Genomic DNA, 26,339 nt, shown 5'->3' on the forward strand with positions numbered 1-26,339 from the left:
CATTTTGTTCGACTCTCAAATACATCCAGTTACACAGTATCTTGGATTGGACAAACCTCTGCAGCACTGTGCCTGACCATCGACATCAAGAAGACGGAGGTAATGCGGATCAACAACAAGCAAGAAGCTCCACTCCAACTACATGGGGAATGTATTTCAGAGTCTGACGGTTTCACCTACCTTAGCAGCATAGTCCGCAAAGATGGCGGTACAGATGAAGATGTAAGAAGCCGAATAAATATAGCCTGGAGAGTCGTCATTTTGCTCTGACGTCAGATTATTTTCACGTCACACCACAGACGTATATTTAGTTTGCGGTCACTCTATCTGTCAGCTGTGAAGCGCCTTAATTGAGCTTGTCCAAAAGGGAGGATAAGACGCTATACAAGGAAACTTGTTGTTGTTATTGTTCTTCTTGTTGTTGTTGTTGTTGTTGTTGTTGTTGTTTGTTGGCCTCTAAAATATTTGCAAACCAAAATAATAATGATAAAATATTAAAATATCATTAATCAAAAATTAAGCAACATTGTTATGGTGCAGATGTTTTAATTAAGGCTATTTTAATATGCTGTGACAGAAGTAAATGACAGTTGAGGGTGTTCGGTTTTTATCTCAGATGAAAGTGTGTTCGATTCCTAAAATAGTAGGCACTTTTATTTATTTATTATATTTAAAATTCGATTGTTATTTCTGTGAGATCCCACAAAACCGTAGACGAAATAGGGAAAGGAGATATTAGCATTAACTCTGTGGTCTGTATGAAACCCGGTATGAGTTAAGAGCACGTTCAGAAATGTCTTTCCAACTTGCTCTGACCTCATTCACGGCCTGATTCGTTACCTTGGAAGCTGAAGGTCGCACAAAACACAAGGGAGGATTGCGCGTGTGAACGTGTCGCCCGCCGCGCGTGGACTCCCCCCATCTCACAAACACCTCCTCCGACCTCTCTGGCATCAAGCAGTCTTTAAACAGTCTGCACTAAGCTTCTTTGCGACATCAGCCTCTTCACGTGCCTCCATTTCACTCGTCCTTTCTGCTGCTCGTGCTTTCCTCGGTGCTGGCAATATTGTGCTTCATTTACCATTCTTGGGATGTTCTGTCCGAAATAAAATAGTATGTCGGAAGTGAACACCTGCATGGAATTTTGAAGTAAAGATTATGAAAGACCGTTCCTACCCAGGAAGCTTTGCCGGTCTACCTTCTAGAACTGGAAAATATAAACAAGATGTTTCACTAATTTCAACTGCTTTCGTTCGCTGACTTACTGAAAGTACGAAACTTTCAATTCTAGTGCAGTTCCGAGAGTAATTTTACGCTTGATAAAATTCTAAAATATTTTGAGAAAATGTTTTCGTCTATGGAAACAAAGACGCTCTGTGATTGTATTCAAACTTGTTTATATAAGGAGGAAGACTAAGGTATGTCTCATTATTTCTGGTACTGGATGTGTTTTGTTTATATTAACACCTTCCCCTCTGAGAACTCATCAGCTCCTGTTGGGGAGGGATTGATCCGTCTTGGAAGTTTCTTTGTGAGTTTTTATTCTATAGCTCAGAAAAGTACTCCCACATTACCAGTAAACTCACGATTTACATTCTGTGATTGAGTTCTGACACCCTTTTAATAGTTCAAAAGAGCAACAGTGTTAAATTCTTCCATTGAATGAATTAGGGATCACTAAAACGAAGTATAGTTTTTTACGCGCACATCGCGAACGAAACTGGAGAAGAAGATTTGAACAGAATTAAGAAATGCACTAATGCATTATGATCAGTGTCTAGCTAATAAAACTCAATCTTTCAGTGTACAAAAGTTTTAAAAAATACGATGTTCACTGAGGGTTTTTTAGACTTGCAAGCATAAACAAATTATATTTAGAGAGCTGTTTTAATGAATACAAGCAAAACCAGTTTGATATTCGCAAGTTTAAAGTTTCTGTCAAATGGCGAGACATTTTTATGAACACCACAGTTTGGTTTCCTGGCTTAGATATTTATGTGCGAAAATTTTTTCAGATAGGAGAGAAGGGAGGAAGATAATGAGAGTTAATGACTCTTTGAGCCATTCTACATTCTGGAGGTAGTGATTCCTGGGCAGACAAAAATAATTGATGGCAATTTATTTAATGTCGTTGGACTGTGCCACCAGAAGTTCACCGTCTAAACTGCTCCCCATTCAATTTGCATAATGATCACGACTCTGTCAAGAAACAGGACAAGAGGGTGACAAGCCGAGAATCGGTTAGACTCGTTTACTGACAATGGATTTCAAAATGGAGGACTTCTCCACACAGCTTGCAAGCACCACGGACAGAGTGATTTTGAACGTGGGAGGGAAAGTGTTTTGTACCTCCTGGAGAGCTTGAACCGACTACCTGAGACCAAACTTGGAAAACTCTCCAAAAGTGGTGTGTTCAGCAACGCCAGTGAACTGTTCTTCGACAGAAACCCGAAAGTGATGCATGGAATTCTGGACCTCTACCGCACGGGGGAGCTTCACCTGCCCAACAACCTCTGCAGCACGTTAATACGAAAGGTGAGTTCCTTCCACTGAGCCTTGAAGCCTCATAATATATATATTTACATCCTCAATTTTAACCATAATTTTACCTATTGTGTGAATGGTTTTACAACTCACTGAACACCCATTCGATAACATGGTGTACACACATACGAACACAAACGTATGACGGCCTGTATTCCATGATTCTGGGACACTAGCATATTTAGTTGTTCGTTTTTTTTTCTCCTCTTCCTCTGTTTTCCATAAATAAAGTATACCTTTAATTGGACGAATATGGACAATTGTTTGACCAAGTTTAACAGAGGTTTTATAAATAGAGAGGTCATATGTAAACACTTCCCGTTGTAAAACGAAGTAAATCTGCGATTTGATTATGATATTCAAAGAAATACAGGAGTGGAAGAAGCAGGGAGGGATTTAGAAGTTTTACATGAAAAATAAAATTTCTAGTGAGCATATATTATAAGTTGTAGGCACTTTTGACCTAGAAAAATCTGTTTCATAATTTCCCATGAAGGTAAAAGCTGGGAAGTGCCAGTAGACAGAAAAAGAGGACGAAAGAAGAGAGAGATTATAATTTATATAAAAATATCTGAGCTAAACAAATGCTGCTTCGAGCGTGCATAATAATTCAAAGAAACTGAAGTTCTAGAAGTTGCTAGAGGATACTCACTGTGAAGGAGGGATAAATAGGTAAGGATGATGGTGAAGGGTCTTTAGAAGAAAGAGAGGTAGATATAGAGAAAAATGCTTTTAATAACACTATACCGAAAGAGCACGATGTTTTGAGTGCAAGAAGCTGTATCTGTCTATTAACATGGAATGAGTAGAGCCTGGCTATGAAAGTAGGATTTCGCGTCGACGACGACGACGACGACGACGACCATGATGATGATGATGATGATGATGATTTTTTATACTTGTCCAAGGAGCTGGAGTTCTGGGAAGTTCCGGAGGAGCTGATCTCTGAGTGCTGCTGGAAGACATACCAGAGTAGCAAGACGTCCAAATGCATCATCGACCACATCGATCTCAGCCTCAGCGACCCCTACGGCCTTGCCCACCAGGACGCGCATCACCTCTTCCCCCTCAGCACGCGCCTGTGGCTGGCACTGGAACACCCCAACCACTCGCTCAAAGCTAAGGTGCGTGCTGACGTCTCGTGTCTTCTCGTGCCTTGTGCGCTCACGTGACTTCTATTCAATTATCGCGTTTACGCAATTTGAGCAACAAAATTTGTTTCGCCGCGATGACCGTGAGCACCCCGCTGGCACGTCTGGGGCGGTATTCATTGAGAGAGGTTAAGACACTGTTCCCAGGTACACCATGGGCAAGTGTCTTGTCTCCGTATCCGTGACCAGATCACGTGGGTGTTGCCTTACTCCTGGCGTTGTAGTTATACTGCAGGGGTAAATATTCCCTAAATAAAGTAACATAAATCAGTATCTAGATCAGGGGTCTCAAACACGCGGCCCGCGGGCCGAATGCGGCCCGCGAAACATTTTTGTGCGGCCCTCGGCCACGTCCGCGGTGTATATGTATGTTGTGCTTGGTGATTAACTCCCGCAGTGAAAATTACCCCCGTTATTAGTGACAGAGACAACGTCAACTTATTTTAATAAACTAAACTGCCTGTGAATTTAATAAACTACACTAAATGTAATTAATAATTATAAAAACTTTATTTTAGCATTTAACTGCAGTGACAGTAGTGTTCGTAAAATTTAATGAAAAAACATTTTCTTTTCGTGGTGCGGCCCGCTGACTGGCTGTTACTTTCCACTGCGGCCCACATGCTAATATGAGTTTGAGACCCCTGATCTAGATAGTCCGTGGTTACTACGGAGACAAGACTTTTTCCCCTTTATTTCCCCATTTTACCCCTGAGTAACAAGCTTACCTTAGCTTCGTGAATATGGCCCCTGACGGTTGGAACGCTCCTTCATTAGCTGGGTACAATTTTTAAGACGAAAAGGGAAGTTCTGATTCTTTTCCTGTCAAAAAAACGCTGTCTTCGAATTAATATCGTGCTGTTGTATCTCCCATGTGGTTCCTTTTTAAGGTTTTGACACTACAGGCAGGGTCATTTTCATTTAAAATGAACTCACTCGATAACTGCTCTTTCTGATGTAATCTTATGTCTTCTTCCTCTTCTCTCTCTCTTTCTGTTTCTCCATATTGCCTCGCCGATTTCTGGTACTACTTACACTAGCAATCAATAGATTGGGGGGATTATTTTTTGTTTTTTGTTTTGCTTTTTAGTTTTTTGCTTTGTTTGTTTTTTTGGGGGTTTTTTTTGGGGTTTTTTTTTTGTTTTTGTTTTTTGTTTTTTGTTTTTTTTTTTGCTTTTGTTTTTGAATAGACCGTATCGAAGTAAGCTATCTCAGTCTTCATTTCTGCCACAGTGCAGTCACTCACACACCGAGTTGTCTCCTCGCTGCTAATGACGCGCGTGACCTCCCCATCAGATGTGACGTTAACCTTTGAAAATGTCTGGTTAACCCGCGTGTTTGTCAGCTTGTCCGGGTTTTTTTTAATAAACATGCAGAAAGAAAGACTTTCTTGTGCATGTGGATTTCCCTCAACACAGCCCCTGTTTAATGATAATTAAAATCTTCAAGCGATGCTCTCCCTGCTGTGAACTAGCAAAAGCGTTTCTTTCAGTGTTCTTATCTGTCAAGTGCAGACTCGTTTAGAATTTGTCCGTACATCGGTACCAAGGGGCAAGTGTTTATCAACATGTTACTTCACGGATGATCTAGTGGGGCGCACTCTTGCCTAATGACTGGGTAAAGTTCTTTGCAAGATTCTACTCTCCCGAATGTAGAGAACACCCTCCACACCTCTTTATTATCGAGTAACACTCCTACAAACATTCACAGAAAGAAATCAGCAACACAAGCATGAAGACTGTTCGTGGAAACGTTTACCTTATCAAGGGTAAGCCGGTGGAAGATCTGGAACCATCTGTTAATTAGGGGTAGATTGCAGAAAACGGGATGACACGAGACTGACCTCATTCAGTGCCGAGCTATGGTCGAGGGCGTGTATCTTGAGATCTAGGGGAGGGAGGTGTTCACCTAGATTCGTGGACAACAGTACGTTTACGCCATTCAGCAGAAAAATCCATCTCACTAGACCTTTAAGGAAATCCGCGTTCTCTCGATGATGATATGAAGGTCGTCAAGTTCGCCAGAAGTGGGTCTCGATGACGTAGTAATGCTTACCGGGCGTTTACATACTTGAAGTGCTTTCATCGTCATACCTTCCTCATTTTCTTCCACATCATCACCCTCATCATCCTTGATTTGGCTACGAACGGGAAACGTTTGCAAGAGAACGAGCGAAAGAAAGAAATAAAGTTTGATATATAAATAAAGAAATATAGAATGAATATGTGCATTGTCGACATAACCGCCACTGAAATATGCTTTTTTGAAACTGCTTCTGATCGCTGACTGTCAACATGCATATATTATTGTCAGAATATCTTAAGGCATGTGACACAATGTCTAAAATTCCAAATCGAAGTCACACCAGTGCATTTTTAATAAATCTATTAACATCTAAACTTAAAATACATGTGGCGCAGAATTAATTAAATTATAAAAACTAACTGTCAATGTTGTTGGTGATATAATTCCATTCTTGCCAGTGACAATCAATTATCTTTTGCTTAAAACATTTAGTAAACTGCTAGTTGCTTCCACTCCTCGATTTAGCCACAAGTGTCCAAAACAATACTAAAAAGAATAAGTCCAACCTCTAATCTCCACTTCTGCTTCCCATCACTGTCCAGTCCTTGTAACATTTTTGTAGTCTCTCTATGCAAGCCTGCGTTGCTCCATTTTTTTCTATTTTTAGCAGCATCTTACACAACATAGTATATGTTAACTAAAAGGGATATCTTCCAAAATCGTCATGTATCATCATGTGAGGAGTTAAGGTGACCAGACGTCCCGCATTAGGCGGGACAGTCCCGCTTTTGCCCTCGTGTCCAATGTCCCGTTTTCTGGCTTTCTGACAAGTCCATCAAATGTCCCGGTTGTCTTTTAAAATCTTTTTAAAATGCTGCTTTCTTGGGCTTAGCAGTTTGATGCACGGGAAAAATTTAGACTAGTGGAGAAATAAAAGGTTAAATACTCGCACGTATTAACTATATTCATTTGTGGATTTCCATATAACCACCTTTTATTCGCTTCTAAGAATCCTCCTTTTCTGTCTGAGAGGTAATGATGCCTTATGCAATATTCAGTTTATTCTGTAGTCCTGTTACAGTTTCTGGCATCAATATAATATCAAAAATGGAAAGATAAATATTTCCATGGAATCGTGGACAAGACAGACAGACGTACAGACGACGCACTTAACGGAAAGTTTGACCGAGATGATCTGAGATTAGAACATGAGGAGAACCCTCCACAGGAAGCAACGTCTGCATCTTGGATCGTCGTCGTTCTCTTAAAGACATCGTAATAAAGCACATTTATCATTAAGCATCACTCAAGTCTCGTAAAAAGTGTACATCATCATTGTTATCATCGCTTATTTCTTCATCGTCGTCGCCATCATCATCATCATCTTCTTCTTCTTCTTCTTCTTCTTCTTCTTCTTCTTCTTCTTCTTCTTCTTCTTCTTCTTCTTCTTCTTCTTCATCATCCCCTCGTTTTAGTCCTTCACACACCTCCGCTTCTTTTCCTAAATTTATCTGGGGAAAAAAGTTACGGATGACACTTTCAAAATCTGGGATAGAAAGTTAGACAAAAAAGTCGTTGTAAAAAAATGGAAACCAGTATCCAGAGAGACAGCGTGGATGCTGTGCAGGCTCCCCTCGCCAGTCATTTGCAAGTTAACTAGCAGCAGCTTCAAAACGAAATCTTTGCGTGCTTCTCGCCTATTTCATCTTTCCTCCTTTCCTTCTGTTTTCTTCTCCTCTCGCTCTCTCTTTCCCCACCCTACCCACCCTCGCATTTCTATCCACAGACAGACAAGGCAGACGGTCATACACAGGCCACCAGGCAAATATAAAGTCCTGGAGTTTCTAAACTAATCTCATTTTCATGGAAGTCGACAAGGTAGCCTCGAGTGTTTATGCAGGCTGAACAGCAACAGATTGTTAAGTTTGATGCCTGTCATACACGGACAGACGGTAGTCAGGATTCCCCTGTTTGAAGCTAAACAGAGCGTGATTGCCAATTCTGCGCATGTCCAACAAAAAAAGGGGAGACTGCTAAATATAGACGTTTATATTTTGTATAATGTAGGGAAGTTCATATCCATCACCAGTGTAAATGGTTGCCATAGCGCCCAGTGGCAGACTAAGCTTGGGCAAGATTTGCCTGTGATGTTTCATCTGTGACTTTATGGATGAATTATGCAAATTGTGCGTGCAGGGCGCACGTGTCGCGCGACAGATGCTCTCCGTGTCCCGGATGTGTGGCCGAGCATCAGTGACTGTGGAGGACAGTGTCTCATGCTTGTGACAAAGGGAGGAAGGTCACAGTTTAGCTTACTTTCTTGTCTCTGTTTGCCATCCCGGATCATTAGTGAGGCTGACAGATGCCAGGTGCGAGGCGGCAATGAATGTTAAGTACGGGACAACATGAAGTCAATCGGTCTCTGAGTAATCGAAGGATTCTGCTTATACCTTCCACCACTTTCATATGCGCACAATTAAACAAGGAATAAGTGTGTGTGTGTGTTCGAATGCTGAAAAATATGGGTGTGTGGTGTAATTTTTTTTCCACCTTCAAAAAAAGACTCAGTAATACAAAAAAGCGAACATATAACTTATTTTCTCATTCCTTTTTCTGGAACTAAATCGAATATTATCCCTGCTCTATGTTTAAAATGAAGGAAGGAAAAAAAATTGACTTGTTCTGGAGTTATGCTAGTTCCAGCCATGCCTTCTGCGACCAGTCATACTGCGGTGAGAATAAAGAAGTCTAAGCAATATTGGAAATATTCACTTTGGAGAAAATGCACTACAGTAATTAGAGAATAATTGCTTTTTGTTTACTTCCGGTTGTAAAGAAAGCCTCTGCTGGCCTGCTTCCTGTGCGCATGCCTGTCTCTTCGTGTAAAGATCAGCTCTGGCCAACTATTTTGTGTTCTTAGTGGCTACTTAAATGCTTAGTGCGGAGAATAGAAGTGAATGTAACACCAAAACAAATTCGTAAAAATATCCTTAATTAATCTCTCTCTTTCTATATATATATATATAAGTAAATTATGTTTAATTATTCACTGGGGGTAGCCAGTGCAGAAAAACGGAGAGAAAAGTGGCGATGATCTTACGAATCTCATAACAGACAGACTGAACTGACAGACATCTGTAACTTATCTGTCAAAGGTCATACCTTTAGTAACGGTGAATCAAAGATTTCCAAAGACAACGTGGAGGCGATGTTGCTGTCGCCCACCTTGACGAACTTGGGTGGACTGATAAGCGATGAATGATTTCTTTTTCTCGAGCAAAACACGGACGTCCGTTTTATCATCGTTTTGTTTTGTGTCATCCAATCTTTGATGTTATTAATACATCTTCATATTGATATCTTCCCTTTCCTGCTCCCGTACCGCACCTCCTTCCTCAAACGGGAAAATCAGTCATTCTCACGTGATATGGATCAGACAAATTCTCTTGTTCAAAACTGCATTAAGAATTCGCAGTTAAGACCTCGGTTCTCAATCCGTCTCCATTGCGCCACTCACATCGAGATAAAATTAGAACTTAATTTTCTGCATCCATAGAACTTTGCTCCTCTCCAACATATTTTCGTGGGAACATGAGTCTTGATTTAGAATATTCTGGCTTTTGGACATTGCGATGAAGTCAACGAAAGCAAAATATGGCGAAACTTTAAATATAAAAATATCAAATCTTCATCGGGCCGCTTCTAAAATTAAAAGCAAAAATAAAACCGCAACGTTTGTTTAAAAATGTTATTTTATTATTTAGAAATTGTAGATTATTCCTATAATTTCTATTCGAAGGGTGACATATTTTCTGAAATGAAAACATTGCTGTTTTGAACCCAAACGACAAACGATTCGATACCTGTGTGAAGCAGCTTATTTCCCCTTCCAATGGACCAAACGACGGCAACGACTTGGAGTCCTTTTGTCACTTCCATGCCTTGTCCTTTACTTTAACTCTTTCTAGAATTATTTGATATTTGTCACAGACTACAAATCCAACTCGAAAGAAAACTTTACTTACGTGTATCATCACGATTTAAGAAGAGGGAGGTTAGAACCGTTATCCATAGTCAAAACAAATGTCGTATGAGACAGTGAAGGTGTGATTCACGTGCCTTCTGTAACAGGCAAGTTCACTGTGCTAAACAGTCTCATGAACCAGTCACAATGATGTGAAAAGAAAAATGTGCTCCGGTAGCAAAAGGCGATTTCACGGCGAAGACTTATTAGCGAGGGTTAGTGATAGCAGTAGAAAATGAACTAATTGAAAATTAATTAACCAATGTCAATTTTAGTAAAGTAAAGGGGTTCAGGTGTTAGCAAATTATTTTTTGTCATCAAAACTAAGTGCTCTTCTTAGTCATTGCTAGTTCCAAGTCGTTTAGGACTTCTTTCACGAACGAGGCGAAAAATAAAATCAGTGAAACGTAGCATCTAAACAGAATTGCACGAAGTAAACAGCGGATGTGCACTCGCTCAATTATGGAGGCTGTTGGAGAATACAGGAGAAACAGGAGACCAAGTGGCACAACTTAACCCACAGTCATCAGCTCAGATTGTCTTCCATAAGAGTTTTACAAAGTTTATACGGGTAAGCAGATCGCCGGTAACAAGATCGAAACCAAAGTGTGTGTGTGTTTATACATTGTGCGCATCTCAGGTTGTCCTTTAATTCCTGAGAGATTTAGAGGAGGTAAGGCAAGGAGGAATGGATGGGCCCCACCCTCACAAAGCTGGTACATAGATACGCAAAGTCATTAACACTTCACCCTCTTTACGACCTAAAAGCCAAGAAACCGTCTTTACCTTTTAATAATCGCTGTCAGTAAACCTGCTGGTTGCCAATAGACACCGAATCGATCACAAAAAGTTTCCTGAACAAAATGGCGCGTGAATCCTTACAATCACGAAATTAAAGACAATAACATATTATTTGATAGAAAAAACAATCCCTTTGTACAGTCGAAAAATATGCTCTGTCTCAGATATGGAACTTCGCCTATGTGGTCTTCATGATGCTGTCGATCGTCATCTTTGCCTTGGAGACAGTGGACACGCTCAGAGGACCTGGGAGGACTTGGTCCAACAGCTCCACACTCACCCCCCAAGAGTTGCTGCTCTTCTCGCAGCCGTTGGCTGTCTTGCACTACCTTGACATCACATGTAACGTCTTCTTCACGCTGGAGCCCCTCGTCCGGCTGGCCACGTGCCCCAACCGGCGGATTTTCTTGCTCTCCCCGCTCAACATCGTGGACCTGTTCCTCATCATCACCATGTGGGTGGGGCTGGCGCTGGAAGATTTCATCGTTCCCGGCATAAGGTTGGTGAGAAAGAAAAAATTTTGTTTGGACTTTACTGCAATAAGACTAATGTGAGTCAAGTTCACTTTATATCAGTGAGACTAAATAAGGTGTGGGTTTCCTTGCAGTGAGGCCAACCAGGGTCACGTGTATCTGATCCTGACCATGCGTGCAGTGCTGGCACTGCGGGTCTTGCGCGTGCTGCACCTAACCAAGCGCTTCGACTCCATGAAGGTCATGGTCCTGTCCATGAAGGCCAGCGGACAGGAGCTGGGGCTGCTGATGGCCGTGCTCTTCATGGCTGTCCTCATCTACGGGAACTTTGCCTACCTGGCCGAGTTCATCGCTGGAACCCACATGTTCCAGAATGTTCCCATGGCCGTTTGGTGGGCCATCATCACCATGACGACAGTGGGTTACGGCGACTACTACCCGACCTCCGTGGTGGGCTACTTCATCGGGTCGGCCTGCGCTCTGACCGGCCTCCTTATACTGGCCATGCCCATCGCCATCATCGCCACCAACTTCTCCACGTACTACGAGAACCTGGCCTCCTGCAACCAGCGGCGCGCTCGCAAGGCGTTCATCCGTGACGTCCTCGGCAGGGTGGGGCACTTGCTCAAGCCAGTGGAGGCCGCCCAAACCCTGGTCAGCCACTGCAAGGACTTCACTTGCTGTGTGGCTGCTGCCCCGCCCACGCCTGACGTGGACCTCATCTGCCCCACCTGCGGTCCCCTGGAAGCACCTGCGCCTGCTTCTTCGAGAACCGGCGTCACGGTAAGCTTACATGCAATCGTTGAGATGGTCGAGTGGTGCAATTAAAGTCCCACCCAATCAGTGTAGTTGCTGACAGGTTTACAGAACATAGCGCCATCATTGGACACTGACAGCTGATGGATGGACGGACTGGAAAGACGGAAAGATGTCTAGACAGAAAGATTTCAGATGTCTACAAATGTAAGAGAGAGAGGGGGAATGGAAACTAGGAGGAACTACTAGTAGTCAAGAGTACTACAGTGAAAATATTTTGTCTATACTGTTTCACAGAAAACATGCTAGAGACAGTAAGGGAAAAAACCGACGAGGGCTTCAACTCGGAATCGAACTGTCAAACTGCAGGAACGACCCTCCAGATCAGCACCGTCAGCAACGGTGTCGTCCCTCGTCTGGAGTACACAGACTCGTCAAAACAAAACACTTCTCTCTGAGGACAGAACTGCTCAAGTGTTCATCATAAACCTTCGCCAAGCAGCGAAATGAACTAGACAGTGATTGTCTCCCCCTCCACCTAATGATGAGGGTTATATTACTTCCCTTCGATGAAATCATTTTTCCCATGTAGATTAAAGGCTAAATATGTTGCATTGTTACTCGATATTTTTATGTGACAAATTTGAGATCAGTACAAGATGCTGTTTCACAAAGCATGAGGGATTCATCCCCTTCTAAGTTATCAAAGGAAACCCTTAAAATGGATCTCTGAATTAAAACAAAATAATGTTTTTGGAAAGGTGGCAGAGGAAATGGAAAGGTTTGAAAAAAACTTGTTGATACCACATTCCCCAACTTTGCGTCAGTTGCATTCACTCCTTCCGTTTTAAAAACATGCATGCACATAAATATATACGCATACATCTACAACCACACATACATATTGACCAGTAGTAACTGACCAGCGGCTATGTTGGTTCGTTATTACTGGTCGTCGTTGTGGTGGCGAGGTAACAGTTGGACAACCGCAGCATCTGACATCTCTGTCTCAAGTGGTGGTGAGCAGATCCTGCATGGAACCACCAGTCCAATCATTCACCAACCAGTTCTTCCAGACGACCACTTCATCCAATATACCCTACAGGATGGTTGAAAACAGCTCCATTACGAATCCCATGATCAAACGAGAGAGTTTGTACCTATAGACTGTTACGAGAAGGGCTTCCGGTGTCAGAGGAGAGTGGTGACCAATACCGAGCGACTGGCTTTACGTTCCCTGCGCCAGATTTTCGTGCATTTGCTCTGGGATGTCTGGATATCCTCCTCTCCGAATCAGCAAGCAGAATTCATGTCTCGAATCTGTACATCAGGGACTACGAGGCATTTGTAAAGTCTGTCGTGTAGCAACACTGGTGTTTCTGTTCAAAATCCTGCTCAGCCTGGTCATTGCTGCTGTCGCTGTTGCAATCCTGATGTGGATGTCTGCCGTGCAACTGCCATCTGTGGAAAAGATGCTTCCAATTATTTAAATTCTTCAAACTCTTGAGCTGTACTTCGCTCATGTAAGCCTCTGCTTTGTCGTTGCCTTCGATGTTGACCATGACTTTATTCTTGTCAGTGCTGGTCTCCATTCCATATTCATTGGCACTATCAGTCTGCTGGTAAACTTGCTCAGTTCGCTGTTGGTGTTTGTCATCAGATCTTTGTCGTCTGCAAAGTGTAGGTTGCATATGGGCCTCCCACCAATGAAGGTGTGACTAATGGTCGTGAAGGGTTTCTTAAGTGTTCTTCAAGATGATGTTGAACAGCACAGGACAGGGGGCGCCCTTGAACGATATCCACACTGCTGTGAGAAGGACTTGCCTGCCCAGCTTAGTTTGTGAAAGTTTTGAGATTTTCAGTTAACCTAGTCAAATACTTTTTTTTGTTGTTTGCTTAAATCTGTTTTAAGGCAGCTTCGTACCTGTTGTAAAAATTATTAAGGATGGTATTTTGTGGCTTTGTACAGTTTCATATGTGAAATAAATAACCTTGTACTTCCAAAGAGTTCGATGCAGGTTCATCGTAACTATGTCGCTTAACTTTGTGAAAAAATACTGCATCGGCTGTAAAAATATTGTTTTGAAAATTATTTCTAATTTCTCTGTGTGTATGGGTACGTGCGTGCGCGTCCCCAAAACGACCACACACACACACAAAAACCACTTTGTTGATTATTATTAATTATTCATGTAAATTATTACTTGTTATTCTGTATTTGTCATTCTAAATTGTCTTCAAACGCTTTTTATATGAGTTATGGTTTAATCTTCGTGTTAACGCGTTTCGGTTATTTTTTTTTTTTAGTTTGTTGTTGTTATTACGAACTCGGTGGGAATGTCACATAATCTTCATCGACTGCTGATTATACACTTCATATTTGTAGCAGTTGTGAAAATAAAACTTGTCTCCTTTTCATGCCTGATTATTTTGAAAGCCAACTGCTTAGCAAAAGTAAGAAAAAGGGGAACGATTTCTTTCTTCAACCTTTCTGCTAGCGACAGACAAATGCCAGGAAATAAACACACCAAAGAACACTTAAAATTACAAACTATATTTAGCGAATATTTATTTTAATTTGGACTTTAATTCTGCAGCTATTAAATGACAACAGCAACTGAGAATCACAAGAATAATAAAAGAAGACATATTCCCTGAATATATGTTGCCACTTCTGTTGCTGCTCTCTTCGTGAAACTAAGGACAATGGATTCAACTCTCACCACTCTCACACTATTCCATACTAATTATGTTTAATTCAGGTTACAAATTCTGTCTATAGGGGCACCAGTAAGAAGGCTATAATATTTTGAAACAGGTTTAAAAAAGTCCATGAACGAGACGCATATACTTGCAATTTTATGCTAAATGAATGCATAACATTATTTTGATAGTACGCATATTTAATCCATAATACATAATCAAAAAATCAATATTCTGTTAGAAACTAATTTTTCTTCTACAGTTATAATTTCAAAAGAATCATTCACACTTTAGCAGCTACACACTAATGAGTCACCGTGTTTGTATTAAAACAAATCACTAACTCTTATCATTCTTTATATTATACGTTAGAACAGTTGCTAGTGAATTATTGTTGATTCTTATTGTCACCTTCAGCCTTGCAATTAAATACGAAGAATCAACATTTATGAGAACACAGTTAGTCCCTTGTACAATATACCTTCATAAAAATAGCATATTCTTACATTTGTGTTAGAAAGCAGAAATCTTGACAATTTGAAGTTTTCTTCACATGTTATATCACCATTCCTTCCAGATATGACGACTGTTCGAGGCCATAGTACAGTACATTCGTTTGTTCTACTCATACTCAAATTTAAAGAGAGTGCAGTCTTTCAGTCCTTCCGCAATATAGTTTGTCGATCATCTCGCTCTCCGCCACAGTCAGGTAGTTTTTCCAGTCTCCAACGACCCCTTGGAAAACAAATGGTGATATTGAGACTTGGCGAGGTGGCTAGGAAAACGAGCATGGGGTTCTTGAAAACAGGGAAAATCGCCATGCACAGAGGTCGCAATCATGATTTCACTAATACCCCTGGATACTCTTAACAAACATGTGGTTCTTGCTCAGTCGCTGCTTGTAGCCTTCAATGCGCATGTCATTCGTGACGTCAGACATTTGATCTTTTCCTGTCCATGGAAATGTGACCTAGGCTTGTGGGGGCTTCAAGATCTAGCACTGTAATACAGAACGCACTCACACGCTCTCACACACACACATACGCACACACACGCACAACTAAGCCACGTTTGACCAAACATTCTCACTGTTAAGAAAAACTTTAAGTTACCTTTTCTGTATAGTTTCTGGCTAAATGTGATGAGAGGAGTCTGCAAATATTGCTTAAGCGTATCGTCCACCATCTTCATCTTCTGGAAGCTACAGGCTGCCACGATGTCCTCGCACAGCTTCTCGCTCGCGTCCACTTTCATCAACTCAGCCAGACGCCTGACCACGCCCACTGGATCCTGCAAAGAATGAGGACAATGCACATCACTTTACCTTCTCATTCTGTTGCTTTATATTTCTATTTTTTTATTCCTTTGACCTTTTTTTGCCTTTTCTAGTATGTGTCATTTGGGCTGAGGTTGACGAACAAACTTCTAAAGTAATAATCATTCTTACTTTTAATTCACGATTATCATTTCTAGCGACCACGACTTTTAAAAACTTTTTTGCAATCTTTCTAGAAGGCATAATATTCAGTTAATGTTCCTGTCCATCTGTGGATTGTTGACCAAACGTTGTCACATACCCGCTTGGTCTCCTCAAAAGACACGTTCACAACAGGGTGGTCAGGGTTTTCCTTCATGAATGTCTCCATCTGCTGCAGGTACCTCACATAGTCCCCAAACGACACTAACAACAGTTAACATATGAAGGACAAAAATAAAATTCATGAACATATTTAAACATTGTCTGAAGAACATTCGAAGGTGGTATATCTTAGAGAGACATTTCTTTTATTGCTTGAAACACATTGATATAACAAAGGTGCAAGAATCTACCATATAACGACCATATAAATATATATGTTGTGGTTTGACAACATTACCATTAAAGCTGAGAAGAGGCAGATTTCCTTAAAATGTCTAGGTAAATTAGATTGCAACTGTCAAAAGCCTATACAAAAATATGTTCCATATATTCTTACACGCTCATACACACAGATAATTATATACAGCAAATGTTGGGAACTCTTGCTGTCAGATTGTATCTGCATTGTTTGACTTTATTATTGCTGGTTACAATTAACTCTGACCGTTTAAACATATACATATTTAAATCCATACTATCAATAAAACTATATTAAATCAGGTACCTTCGCCTCTCAGGAACTCTTGAACAAACTCTCTCAAGTCCTGCGAGTGCCACAGGAGCTGTCGGTAATGGAAGTACAAGGACATTACAGTATCTTTTGGATTGCGGTAAACATGCACCAGCTTGACCTTCTTCTCTTTCATTTTCTCAGTCATGAATAATGAGAAATAAAGATGTGTGTTGAAGATGCGCGGGGAGTCATCGTTTGCGAGAGCGTCCTTCGAGACAAACTCCATCATCAGGTGTTCTTTGGCTCGGGTTTCATATTCCACTCTCCCATGAAGCAGCATGTGACACATCTCCCACAGCCAGTGTGTGCCTTAAGTAAGACCAGAATTAAAGATATAAACAATTATGATGTAGGGACTTGCTTGACTGGTTCATTTGTGAAGGAAGCAGGCGATGGAAGAGTTAAGAGCATCTGTTAATTAAGATCGTGAGGTCACAAGTGTAGCTTCTTATTATGCATAGTGATGTTTGTTGGCGTGTATGTCGAGTACGGAATACCTGTATTCCCCCAGACTTTATGAAATAGTTTTTTGCATTGAGGTTTTCAGAGTTATTAGAAAAAAGTTTGCACCGCATTAGACTTTGAAAAGTTTTCAATAACGCTGTTATTCAGCTAGGTGACGTCAGCGACACACCCACTCACACACACACACACAAAGTTTCAAGACGACAGCACGTCACCTGCTTTAGGATAGGCGCAGATAATAAGGTCATCGTCGCGAACTTTCATCGACTGGATGTTGACGACCTGCTGCTCCCAGTCTAACCCAAATGGTTGAGGCGGCAGTACCTGGTCCTTCACCAAGAATGTCCTGATGTTTTCAGGTCCATTTGATTTTTCATTCATTGCGAACTAAACAAAGAAGGCATTGCACTTAATATTCAGGAGCAAAAATTAAAAATATTGCAGCTTAGGAAAACAATGTGGTTATGAATCCAGCAGTTTTACCATTCCATTATGTTACCCCAGCGTGCAGTTATAACAACACCCATACTATTTAAACAGTTAATTAGCACATGTCATTCCACGCCACCACTGTGTCCATGCACTGCGTGCTTTCTACTGTTCCAATCTGCCTTGTCATGTGGATGTGTTGCAATTGCACGCATGCATGTTCGATGACCTTTAATATTTTTACTTTATTTTGTTGCTACTTGACTGCTGTACTCAGTTCAAACTGGATTGTCACTGTTCATCCACACAAATTCACTAAGATAGATTTTGAAGCAGTTACAGTTGATGCAACATGATTAATTAAAAATATAGAAAATATATGATCTTTCCACTTTTTTGAGCAATGGTATAGATATAATCGTAAATGCATTCGATTGCATCAGTAGAAAAATTGGAAACTCACCTGAGGTTTTTATTTTTGTATGCTTTTAGAACACGCACAGAACTATGTGTATCATAGACTGCAATGAGACTACTAAGGCAATAAAACACATAAACAAAGTGTTGAATGCAGGCAGCAGTGTTGTCTGCATGTGGTCAGGTGGTGACAGTGTTGGCCTTGGCTTGTTTACATTACGAGTGGAGTCTGGTAGACCCGCCACACTTACCTAATAATTGTTTCATCATCAGCATGTCAGTCAAAACACTTTTCGTTCCCATGTAAAAAAATATTGATGAAGTTTTGTGCAATAAAAGAAAGAATATCTGGCTGTAAAAGATGTTAAAATCACGGAAACGATGTTGTTACATGTGACAATTGAGTATTGCATTAATACTTATTTATCTTTCCTTGGCCCTCACAAAAGAGTTTCTACCCCTAAGCACTAACTTTGGGTAGTCGTTAGAATGCTCATAAAAGATCTTAAAGATGCCACATCTTTTCATCCACGGTGGACTAGTTTAAGTGTCGATCATTGTTGAAGTCAGGAGTTATTGTATTTGGCTAAGATTACAGAAGGTTGGACTAAGCAAATCGGTCTCTTTGTGAGTACTTTGTTATTAACATGTCGATAAATGGTGATTTTGGAAGATACCCACTTTTCGTTAACATATCCTAATTGTGTAAGATGCTGCCTAAAAATAGAAAAAATGGAGCAACGCAGGCGTCCATGGAGAGACTACAAAATGTTACAAGGACTGGACAGTGATGGAAAGCAGAAGTGGAGATTAGAGGTTGGACTTATTCTTTTTAGTATTGTTTTGGACACGTGTGGCTAAATCGAGGAGTGGAAGCAAATAACAGTTTACTAAATGTTTTAAGCAAAAGATAATTGATTGTCACTGGCAATGAATGGAATTATATCACCAACAACATTGACAGTTAGTTTTTATAATTTAATTAATTCTGCGCCACATGTATTTTAATTTAGATGGTAATAGATTTTCTAAAAATGCACTTAAATTTGAAATTTCAAACATTATGTCACATGCCTCACATTCTGACAATAATATAAGTAAGAGGTGCCCTGTGTCATATCGATGAAGAGGATGAATTTCATTTGATATCTTGCTGTCCATGTCTGATAGATCGAGGAAAAGGTTTAATTCCAAAACAGTATTACAACAGAACTACCAGTTTTAAACTACTGATGTTGGTGTAAACAACAATGAGATAATATTGTGTAATTTGCTAAGTTTTTATATCTAACGATAAAGAAAAGAAATACTTTTCTACGATATTCTGATATTCTTCGTCTATTGTGTATTATTTCCTGTAATATGTTGTATGCTAAATCTTTTTGAATGGACCCAAAATGCCTAAAAAAATAAACTATTTGTGTTTGTATTATCAGCAACGACTAATTAAAGTAATGCATGGAATTAAAATGTACTTACTTTTCTTGACTCTTGGAGAAAGTGGACTGAGGGGCATTGTGCTCAGAGGTAAGAATATAAGACTGTCGGGGTTAGGAGTGTGACACAGCACTTTAGCACCCGGGGTCGTAGTCATGAAGAGAAGGTAAGTCGTTGCCCTGAGCAACATGTAAAGCTTAAGGACAAGGGCAACGCCTAACCCTCACCCTACGGCCCCAGGGAATCGCAGTTTGGCATCTGTACCTTACAGGAACAGTTAGCTAGGATGGAGGAAAGGCGCTAAGTGGAAGGGGAAATTTAATGAATTTTATTGTATTCCAGAGAACCCGGGTTCGGCGAATCCATGATCTAAACTGTTGTTGGTTTTATGTTCCTTTACTAAAGATGGTCGCTTGCTTACCAAAGGAGTAGCAGTGGAAAGCGACATCCTTGGCAGCAATAGTCAGGCACCACGACTGTTTAACAGTTTTAGTGCATGTAAGACTTGTTTTCAATAAAGACACGGCAGCTTTAACATTAAGATCAGTGTCACATGTACATAAGTTTATGCAACAACAAAAAAAAAAAAAAACAAACAAACAAAAAAACCGCGACTAAATTTTGGCGAGTTTTACGTACGATTTTCTGTGAGGTGGTTCGGATCTCAGCTCTGCTAGTCACAGGCCCCAGTCAAGTGTACACTTTCCATTACATTTATATGACTACACAGCAAGTTTTTATGTGACCTAAGTGCACACTAATGGCAGTAAACAAAGATATAAAAACTGTTTATAGATTTTTCTTGTACACTTTGCCCACCAGGTGTCGTATTGTCAACATATCGCAGACGCCCACACTCATGCAGGTCCATGGACATTTGTGTGTTGTTGTAAACAGAACAATAAAATTTGCCTCTTTTCAGGCCCTTTATATATTTCATTATATTTTAAAATGTGGTACAGCAGTTATTAAAAATATACAATAGTTTCTGGGAAAAAAACTAATTCTTAATGCCCAGAAAATAATACTATTTCTAAATAATACTAAATAATCTAATACCCAGAAAGCTACTGATTATTCAGCAACTCTGTCAAATAATCTAATAAAATATTTCTTTTTCTCAGTTTGATTGTCAAAACTTGATACTCGTGGTGGACAAAGATGCTTTCTTAAAACGCACTTTATGCATTTCTTAAACATGATTTGTTTTGTTGCAAATAGTCGCAGTTAACCACAAATGGTGGGTCACACTATCTCTATAAGCTAATTGCTTTTGCAAATTCACCGTATAATTGTTGGTAAACACTGACAATGAGAGGGAGCCCGGTTGTTTGGACTCGGTGCCATCTCGGTCCACACACATTCACCGCACGTCTGTGAAATCGTCCTTGAATATTGTCAAACATGAGACCACATCATCTCAACACCCAAAGTCGAACTGACCCAGGCCTACTGAGTGTTACACTTTTGCAACATATACAACCCCAGCCTGCCTGATACTGTTGTCCTGTGAGTCACCTCATTCCGCCTGTGTGTGGTGTTGTGTGCTATGAAAAGTAGGGTGAAACATCCGTTTGTAGTTTGTAATGAATAAACTCCTAAAACATTATGTAGTACACAGTGTATAGTAATAAGGTTTTTTTCCTGATGCACAATTTTCTGTTTGTAGCAGCCGGCGAGAAGCTTACGTGTCCCTCCCGTCCCGTCCTATACTACATGTGTTCTGAGTGTCCCGCGTGGACGTTCTTTGCTTGTACCTCAGCATTTCAGTTATTATTCTTGACTGTTGCAAGTTGAGGTTCGTGGTGTCCTGCGAGTGTGGGTTAAGTGAAAGAGGGAGAAACGGGAATTTTGATGAGCATAAAAATAGAGAAGAAACAAAAGTTGCAAACAGATACGAGATCTGACACATGTGACATCCTTTATATGAGCATTCCGAAAAGTATTCACCAGTGTCGTTTCCACGTGTGCAATATTTTTATTAATGAAATATCTACTTCAATAGCACACGAAATATTTATGCGAAATATTTCTCAATAATATTCATCTTCATCAGCTGCAGCAGGAGCAGCATGATTCCTTCATAAAAACACATTTCATTCAGATTTTTATTGATTATCGACATTTACAAAGGATTAAAATATTTTCTTGGAATACAGCTCCGGATCTTTGTTGTCTTTGTAGCTTCATGATTTCTCGCACCTTGACTGCTCATCACAGTGACCTCCCTTCTGGTCATTGTGTTGCTCTACTCATACTCAAGTTTGAAGAGAGTGCAGTCTTTCAGTCCTTCCGCAATATATTTGTCGATCATCTCGCTCTCCGCCACAGTCAGGTAGTTTTTCCAGTCTCCAACTTCCCCTTAGAAACAAATAGAGACATATTCAGACACCTAGCTGAGAAAGGTGGTGAAACATGCACAGAAAGGATATATACAGGCATCCCCGCCCCCACCCCACCCCCACACACACTTCTTTGCTTCTTGTAGCCTTCAATGAGTTTGCCATTATATCTACACTCGTGACGTCAGATATTTGACCTTTACCTGTGCGTGGAGATGTGACCTAGACTTGTAAATTGTTCATATGGTTTTGGGAAAATCTTGAGAGATCTACCCATGACACCATTCACCAAGATCTAGCACTGTAATACAGAACGCACTCACACGCTCTCACACACACACACACACACACGCTCTCACACACATGCGCGCACACACGCACAACTAAGCCACGTTTGACCAAACATTCTCACTGTTAAGAAAAACTTTAAGTTACCTTTTCTGTATAGTTTCAGGTTAAATGTGAAGACAGGAGTCTCCAAATGTTTTTAAGCGTATCGTCCACCATCTTCATCTTCTGGAAGCTACAGGCCACTGCAATGTCCTCGCACAGCTTCTCGCTCGCGTCCACTTGCATCAACTCAGCCAGGCGCCTGACCACACCCACTGGATCCTGCAAAGAAGGAGGACAACAAGCGTCACTTGTACCTCTTATTCTCCTCCTTTATATTTGTCTTCCTATTTGTTGTTTTAAAAAACTTTTTTATCAATCCTCCGAGAAGGTAAATTATACAGTTAATGTTCCTGTCCATCTGTGGATTGTTGACCAAACGTTGTCACTTACTCGCTTGGTTTCCTCAAAAGACACGTTCACAACAGGGTGGTCAGGGTTTTCCTTCATGAATGTCTCCATCTGCTGCAGGTACCTCACATAGTCCCCAAACGACACTAACAACAGTTAAAATAGAGAGAACAAAAAAGATAATTTATTCGACAAACTATTAAATAAGTCGTTTTGGAGACTGTATGTCTTTATATTCTCCCTAAACTGCAATGTTGAACATCATCGTAGGCTTAAAGCTGGCTACAAGCAATTAACTCTTCAACAGTCTGTAACTCTAAAACTAAAAACTAAAACCCAGTTCAGTCAGGTACCTTCGCCTCTCAGAAATAGTTGGACAAACTCTCTCAAGTCCTGTGGGTAACCCGGTTTCTGTCTGTAATGGAAGAACATGGACACCACCGTATCTTTAGGATTGCGGTAAACGTGGACCAGCTTGACCTTTTTCTGTTTTATTTGTTCGGTTACAAGTAAGGAGAAATAAAGATGTGTATTGAAGATGCGCGGGGGTCCTCTTTTGCGAGTGTGTCCTTAGAGACAAACTCCATCATCAGGTGTTCTTTGGAGCGGGTTACGTACTGTACATCCCCCTGGTGCAGCATGTGACACACCTCCCACAGCCAGTGTGTACCTGCAGCACAGATAAAAATGTAGTCACGTTCCTAGATTACAAATTTCATGTTAAATTTTTTTTTCTAAAGGAAATTTAAATCTGAAAATGTGTTTGAAAGGATCAGTTGATTGCAATACTTTTCTAATAACTGATTAAATATTAAACCTCCTAATACCATAATAAAAGATCCTTATTGTTCTCGCGATACAAGACCAATATAATTTACCCAGTTATTAAAGATATTATAGACTGTTTTTACTAGTGTAAAATTATTTAAAATTACAGCTCGTCACCTGCTTTAGGATAGGCGCAAATAATAACATCATTGTGATGTAGTGTCAGCGACTGGATGTCAGCGAGGTGTTGCTCCCAGTCTAAGCCATATGGATGAGGGGACAGTGCCTGGTCCTTCACCATAGGTGCTATGTCGCTTACATAAACTGGTTCATTTGATGTTGAACTCATTGAAAAAAGAAATAAAGGAAAAATGTTCAGGAATAAAACTTACAATATTGAAGCTTACGAAAACCCAGTTTTTCATTCGTCAGTATGACAGTTACTGCAAAATAAATATTCCAGATAACGATGATCATTGCTGAAAATTTTTTAAACTGTCTTCTGTGTGCCGTCCATACTGAAATAACCGTTGTACGGTAAAGAAGAGCAATTTGAGGATATTTGCTATGCATAAATGTTACAACGAGATATATCTAACAGAAACTACAGTAAATTAAATGTTTCTTCCAGAAGAATTGTATTCCCTGAAGGCTTTTGTGAGAAGATAAGATGTGTTGGGTCTTTATTTGTTTACATCATGAATGGAGTCTCGCTGTAGATGTTTCACTTACCTTTAATTACTTGCTTCGCAGTCATCATGTCAGTGACAAAGCCTTTTTGGCTCCCAGATAAACAAAAATGCTGCAGAAATGCTGTACAGTGAAAAAATGGTCATTTTGTTATTCACAATATTAATCATGAGAAATTGCTGTTCATTAACACAAATTCCCTGATACAGATTTTTAAGCGATTACTCACTGTTGCTGCAACACCATTAATAAAAATGTAGAACATGTGAAGGTGACCTTTCCAATTTTTTTTAGTCAATAAATACATATCTATATATAAAACACTCAAAAATATATTTGACTGCATCAGTAGAAAAGTTGCTAACCTTGCTAAGTTCTTATTTCTAGCGATAAAGAGAAGAAATGTACTTACTTTTCTTGACCCTTGGAGAAAGTGAAGTGAGGGGCACTGTGCTCCGAGGTAAGAATATAAGATGGGGTGGACTGTCGGAGTGTGACACAGCATTTAGCACCAGGGGTCGTAGTCATGAAGCGAAGGTAAGTCGTTGCCCTGAGCAACATGTGGAACTTAAGGAAACGAGTGATGTTTTAGAAGTTTAAAGTGGTGTCCAGATCCCGCGGACACTACTTCGGGTTTCTTCACCGTGGGACACCTTTACAATACTCTAGTCCTTGAATTTCCCATGTTGCAACGCCTAACCCTCACTTCATAACCACGGCCACAGGGAATCGCAATATGACATCTGTACCTTACAGGAATGGTTTGCTAGGATGGCGGAAAGGACTAAGTGGAAGGGGAGATTTAAGGAATTTGTATTGTATTCCAGTCAGAGAATCTGTGTTCAGCGAATCAATGATTTAAACTGTTGTTGGTTTCAAGTTCCTTTAAAAGGAGAAAATATACAATAGGTTTTTTTTAAATAATTCTTAATGCACATCCGTAAAGTTACTAATTATTCAGCAACTCTAATTATCAAATATTCCAATAAAATGTTTCTTTTTCTCAGTTTGATTGTCAAACTTGATACTGGTTTTAACAAAACTATTAATTACAGTCTCTGGACCCTGATTTTCCACTGAACCAAGAATATATATATAGAGAGAGCACGAATATCTCTGAGGCCTCCACTATAGGGCACACACGTTAAAAACTCTCGCCGCTGACTCTTGGGGACGAGTGACCACTCTCTGCTTTCATCGACACTGTCTCTAGGGACAGATGTTATACACACTGACACCTGAAGATTTATAAGGGAACTAACTATCCAGGTAAGAGTAATTGATCTACAAACGTGCACCGTGATAGACAAAGACGCTTTCTTAAAACGCACTTTATGCATTTCTTAAACCTGATTTTTTTTTTAAAGTCGCAATCAACCACAAACAGTGGGTCACACTATCTTTATAAGCTAATGGCTTTTGCACATTCACCGGATAATCGTTGGTAAACACTGCCAACAATGAGAGGGAGCCCGGTTGTTTGGACTCGGTGCCATCTCGGTCCACACACATTCACCGCACGTCTGTGAAATCGTCTTTGAGTATTGTCAAACATGAGACCACATCGTCCCAACACCGACAGTCGAGCTGACCCAGGCCTACTGAGTGTCACACTTTTGCAACATATACAACCCCAGCCTGCCTGATACTGTTGTCCTGAGTCATCGCATTCCGCCTGTTTGTGGTGTTCTGTACTATGAAAAGTAGGGCGAAACATCCGTTTGTAGTTTGTAATGAATAAATTCCTAAAAGATTATGTAGTATACAGTGTATAGTAATAAGATCTTTTTTCCTGATGCACAATTTTCTGTTTGTAGCTGTGTAGCAAAGTGTCTCCACACATGCTACATACACATACATGCACATGCACAAATAAACTTATGAACCTAAGCTAATTCTTAACCATCCCAAACTTTTTCATTTTTTGGAGGGTTAAAGAATGTTCTGGAATGACTGAGTATACCTTGTTCACCTGTAAGCCCCCTCGAGGACTGTAGGTATAAACTCCTCACCCGGAGTACCGATCGTCAAGTGTGTAAGACCATGATTTTTATATATTTTACGCAATGAAATTTTGAGGCTGTGAAATGCGAAAGATTATTTTGCAAAAATTAATTTTTTTAACTAATAGCCTTTGATCGACGCGACAAAACTGACGTGCACATCCTCGACAGACCTACTTCCCCTCTTGCCCCTGATGAAAAGAAAAGTTTTAGCCTAAGCGACAACTCTACCCTATTTGCCTTTTGTCCTTGCGCCCCTACTATGGGAGGGAAGATTGGAGAATAAAAACAAAAAAATTGCACTGTGGTGCAGGTCAGAACATTTACATTATACTGATTATTTTTAATATTTCAATATTTCGGTAGATTTTTTTTTAAAGTGACGTGGCTTGATTATGCCCACCCGGTCCTTTATGA

General features: G+C 40.3%; 2 protein-coding genes and 1 long non-coding RNA gene across 6 annotated transcripts; 1 reads left to right on the plus strand and 2 right to left on the minus strand.

Moving 5' to 3' along the window:
• The first annotated feature begins 767 nt into the window (after nt 1-767).
• On the plus strand, nt 768-14,181 carry LOC112563224 (potassium voltage-gated channel protein Shaw-like). The gene is given in 7 exon segments (XM_025237044.1): nt 768-1,418; nt 2,016-2,351; nt 2,354-2,535; nt 3,453-3,668; nt 10,710-11,044; nt 11,153-11,801; nt 12,072-14,181. Coding segments are annotated over 6 exon segments (1,485 nt in total). The 5' UTR covers nt 768-1,418; nt 2,016-2,260; the 3' UTR covers nt 12,084-14,181.
• Nucleotides 14,182-14,312: 131 nt separating this feature from the next.
• LOC112563204 (sulfotransferase 1A1-like) lies at nt 14,313-19,537 on the minus strand. 3 transcript variants are annotated; one of them, XM_025237007.1, is made up of 6 exons: nt 19,421-19,537; nt 17,311-17,482; nt 16,622-16,939; nt 16,055-16,158; nt 15,590-15,767; nt 14,313-15,212 (listed from the first exon to the last, which is right to left on the minus strand). In XM_025237007.1, the coding sequence occupies exons 2-6, from the start codon at nt 17,474-17,476 to the stop codon at nt 15,115-15,117; spliced, it is 864 nt and encodes a 287-aa protein (XP_025092792.1). In that variant the 5' UTR covers nt 17,477-17,482; nt 19,421-19,537; the 3' UTR covers nt 14,313-15,114. The 3 variants fall into 3 exon arrangements, with proteins under 3 accessions (XP_025092792.1, XP_025092793.1, XP_025092791.1); XM_025237008.1 differs by lacking the exon at nt 19,421-19,537 and adding an exon at nt 17,988-18,142; XM_025237006.1 differs by lacking the exon at nt 19,421-19,537 and adding an exon at nt 17,579-17,597.
• Nucleotides 19,538-21,336: 1,799 nt separating this feature from the next.
• On the minus strand, nt 21,337-24,366 carry LOC112563207. 2 transcript variants are annotated; one of them, XR_003098980.1, is made up of 7 exons: nt 24,332-24,366; nt 23,962-24,042; nt 23,407-23,573; nt 22,815-23,131; nt 22,504-22,607; nt 22,156-22,332; nt 21,337-21,739 (listed from the first exon to the last, which is right to left on the minus strand). It is a non-coding gene; the product is annotated as an uncharacterized LOC112563207 (long non-coding RNA). The 2 variants fall into 2 exon arrangements; XR_003098981.1 differs by having other exon boundaries at nt 23,962-24,031; nt 24,332-24,346.
• Between the last annotated feature and the right edge of the window lie 1,973 nt (nt 24,367-26,339).

The sequence above is a fragment of the Pomacea canaliculata genome, linkage group LG4 (assembly GCF_003073045.1).
Source record: "Pomacea canaliculata isolate SZHN2017 linkage group LG4, ASM307304v1, whole genome shotgun sequence".
NCBI classification, from domain to species: domain Eukaryota; kingdom Metazoa; phylum Mollusca; class Gastropoda; order Architaenioglossa; family Ampullariidae; genus Pomacea; species Pomacea canaliculata.

Bases quoted from the DNA above. Each gene is read 5' to 3' on its own strand.
- LOC112563204 (XM_025237006.1), bottom strand. The intron at 15,768-16,054 runs GTATGTGACAAC...CATTCTTTGCAG, and splicing joins CTTTTGAGGAGACCAAGCGG to GATCCAGTGGGCGTGGTCAG. The intron at 15,213-15,589 runs GTAACTTAAAGT...TTGTTTTCCAAG, and splicing joins CCAGAAACTATACAGAAAAG to GGGTCGTTGGAGACTGGAAA.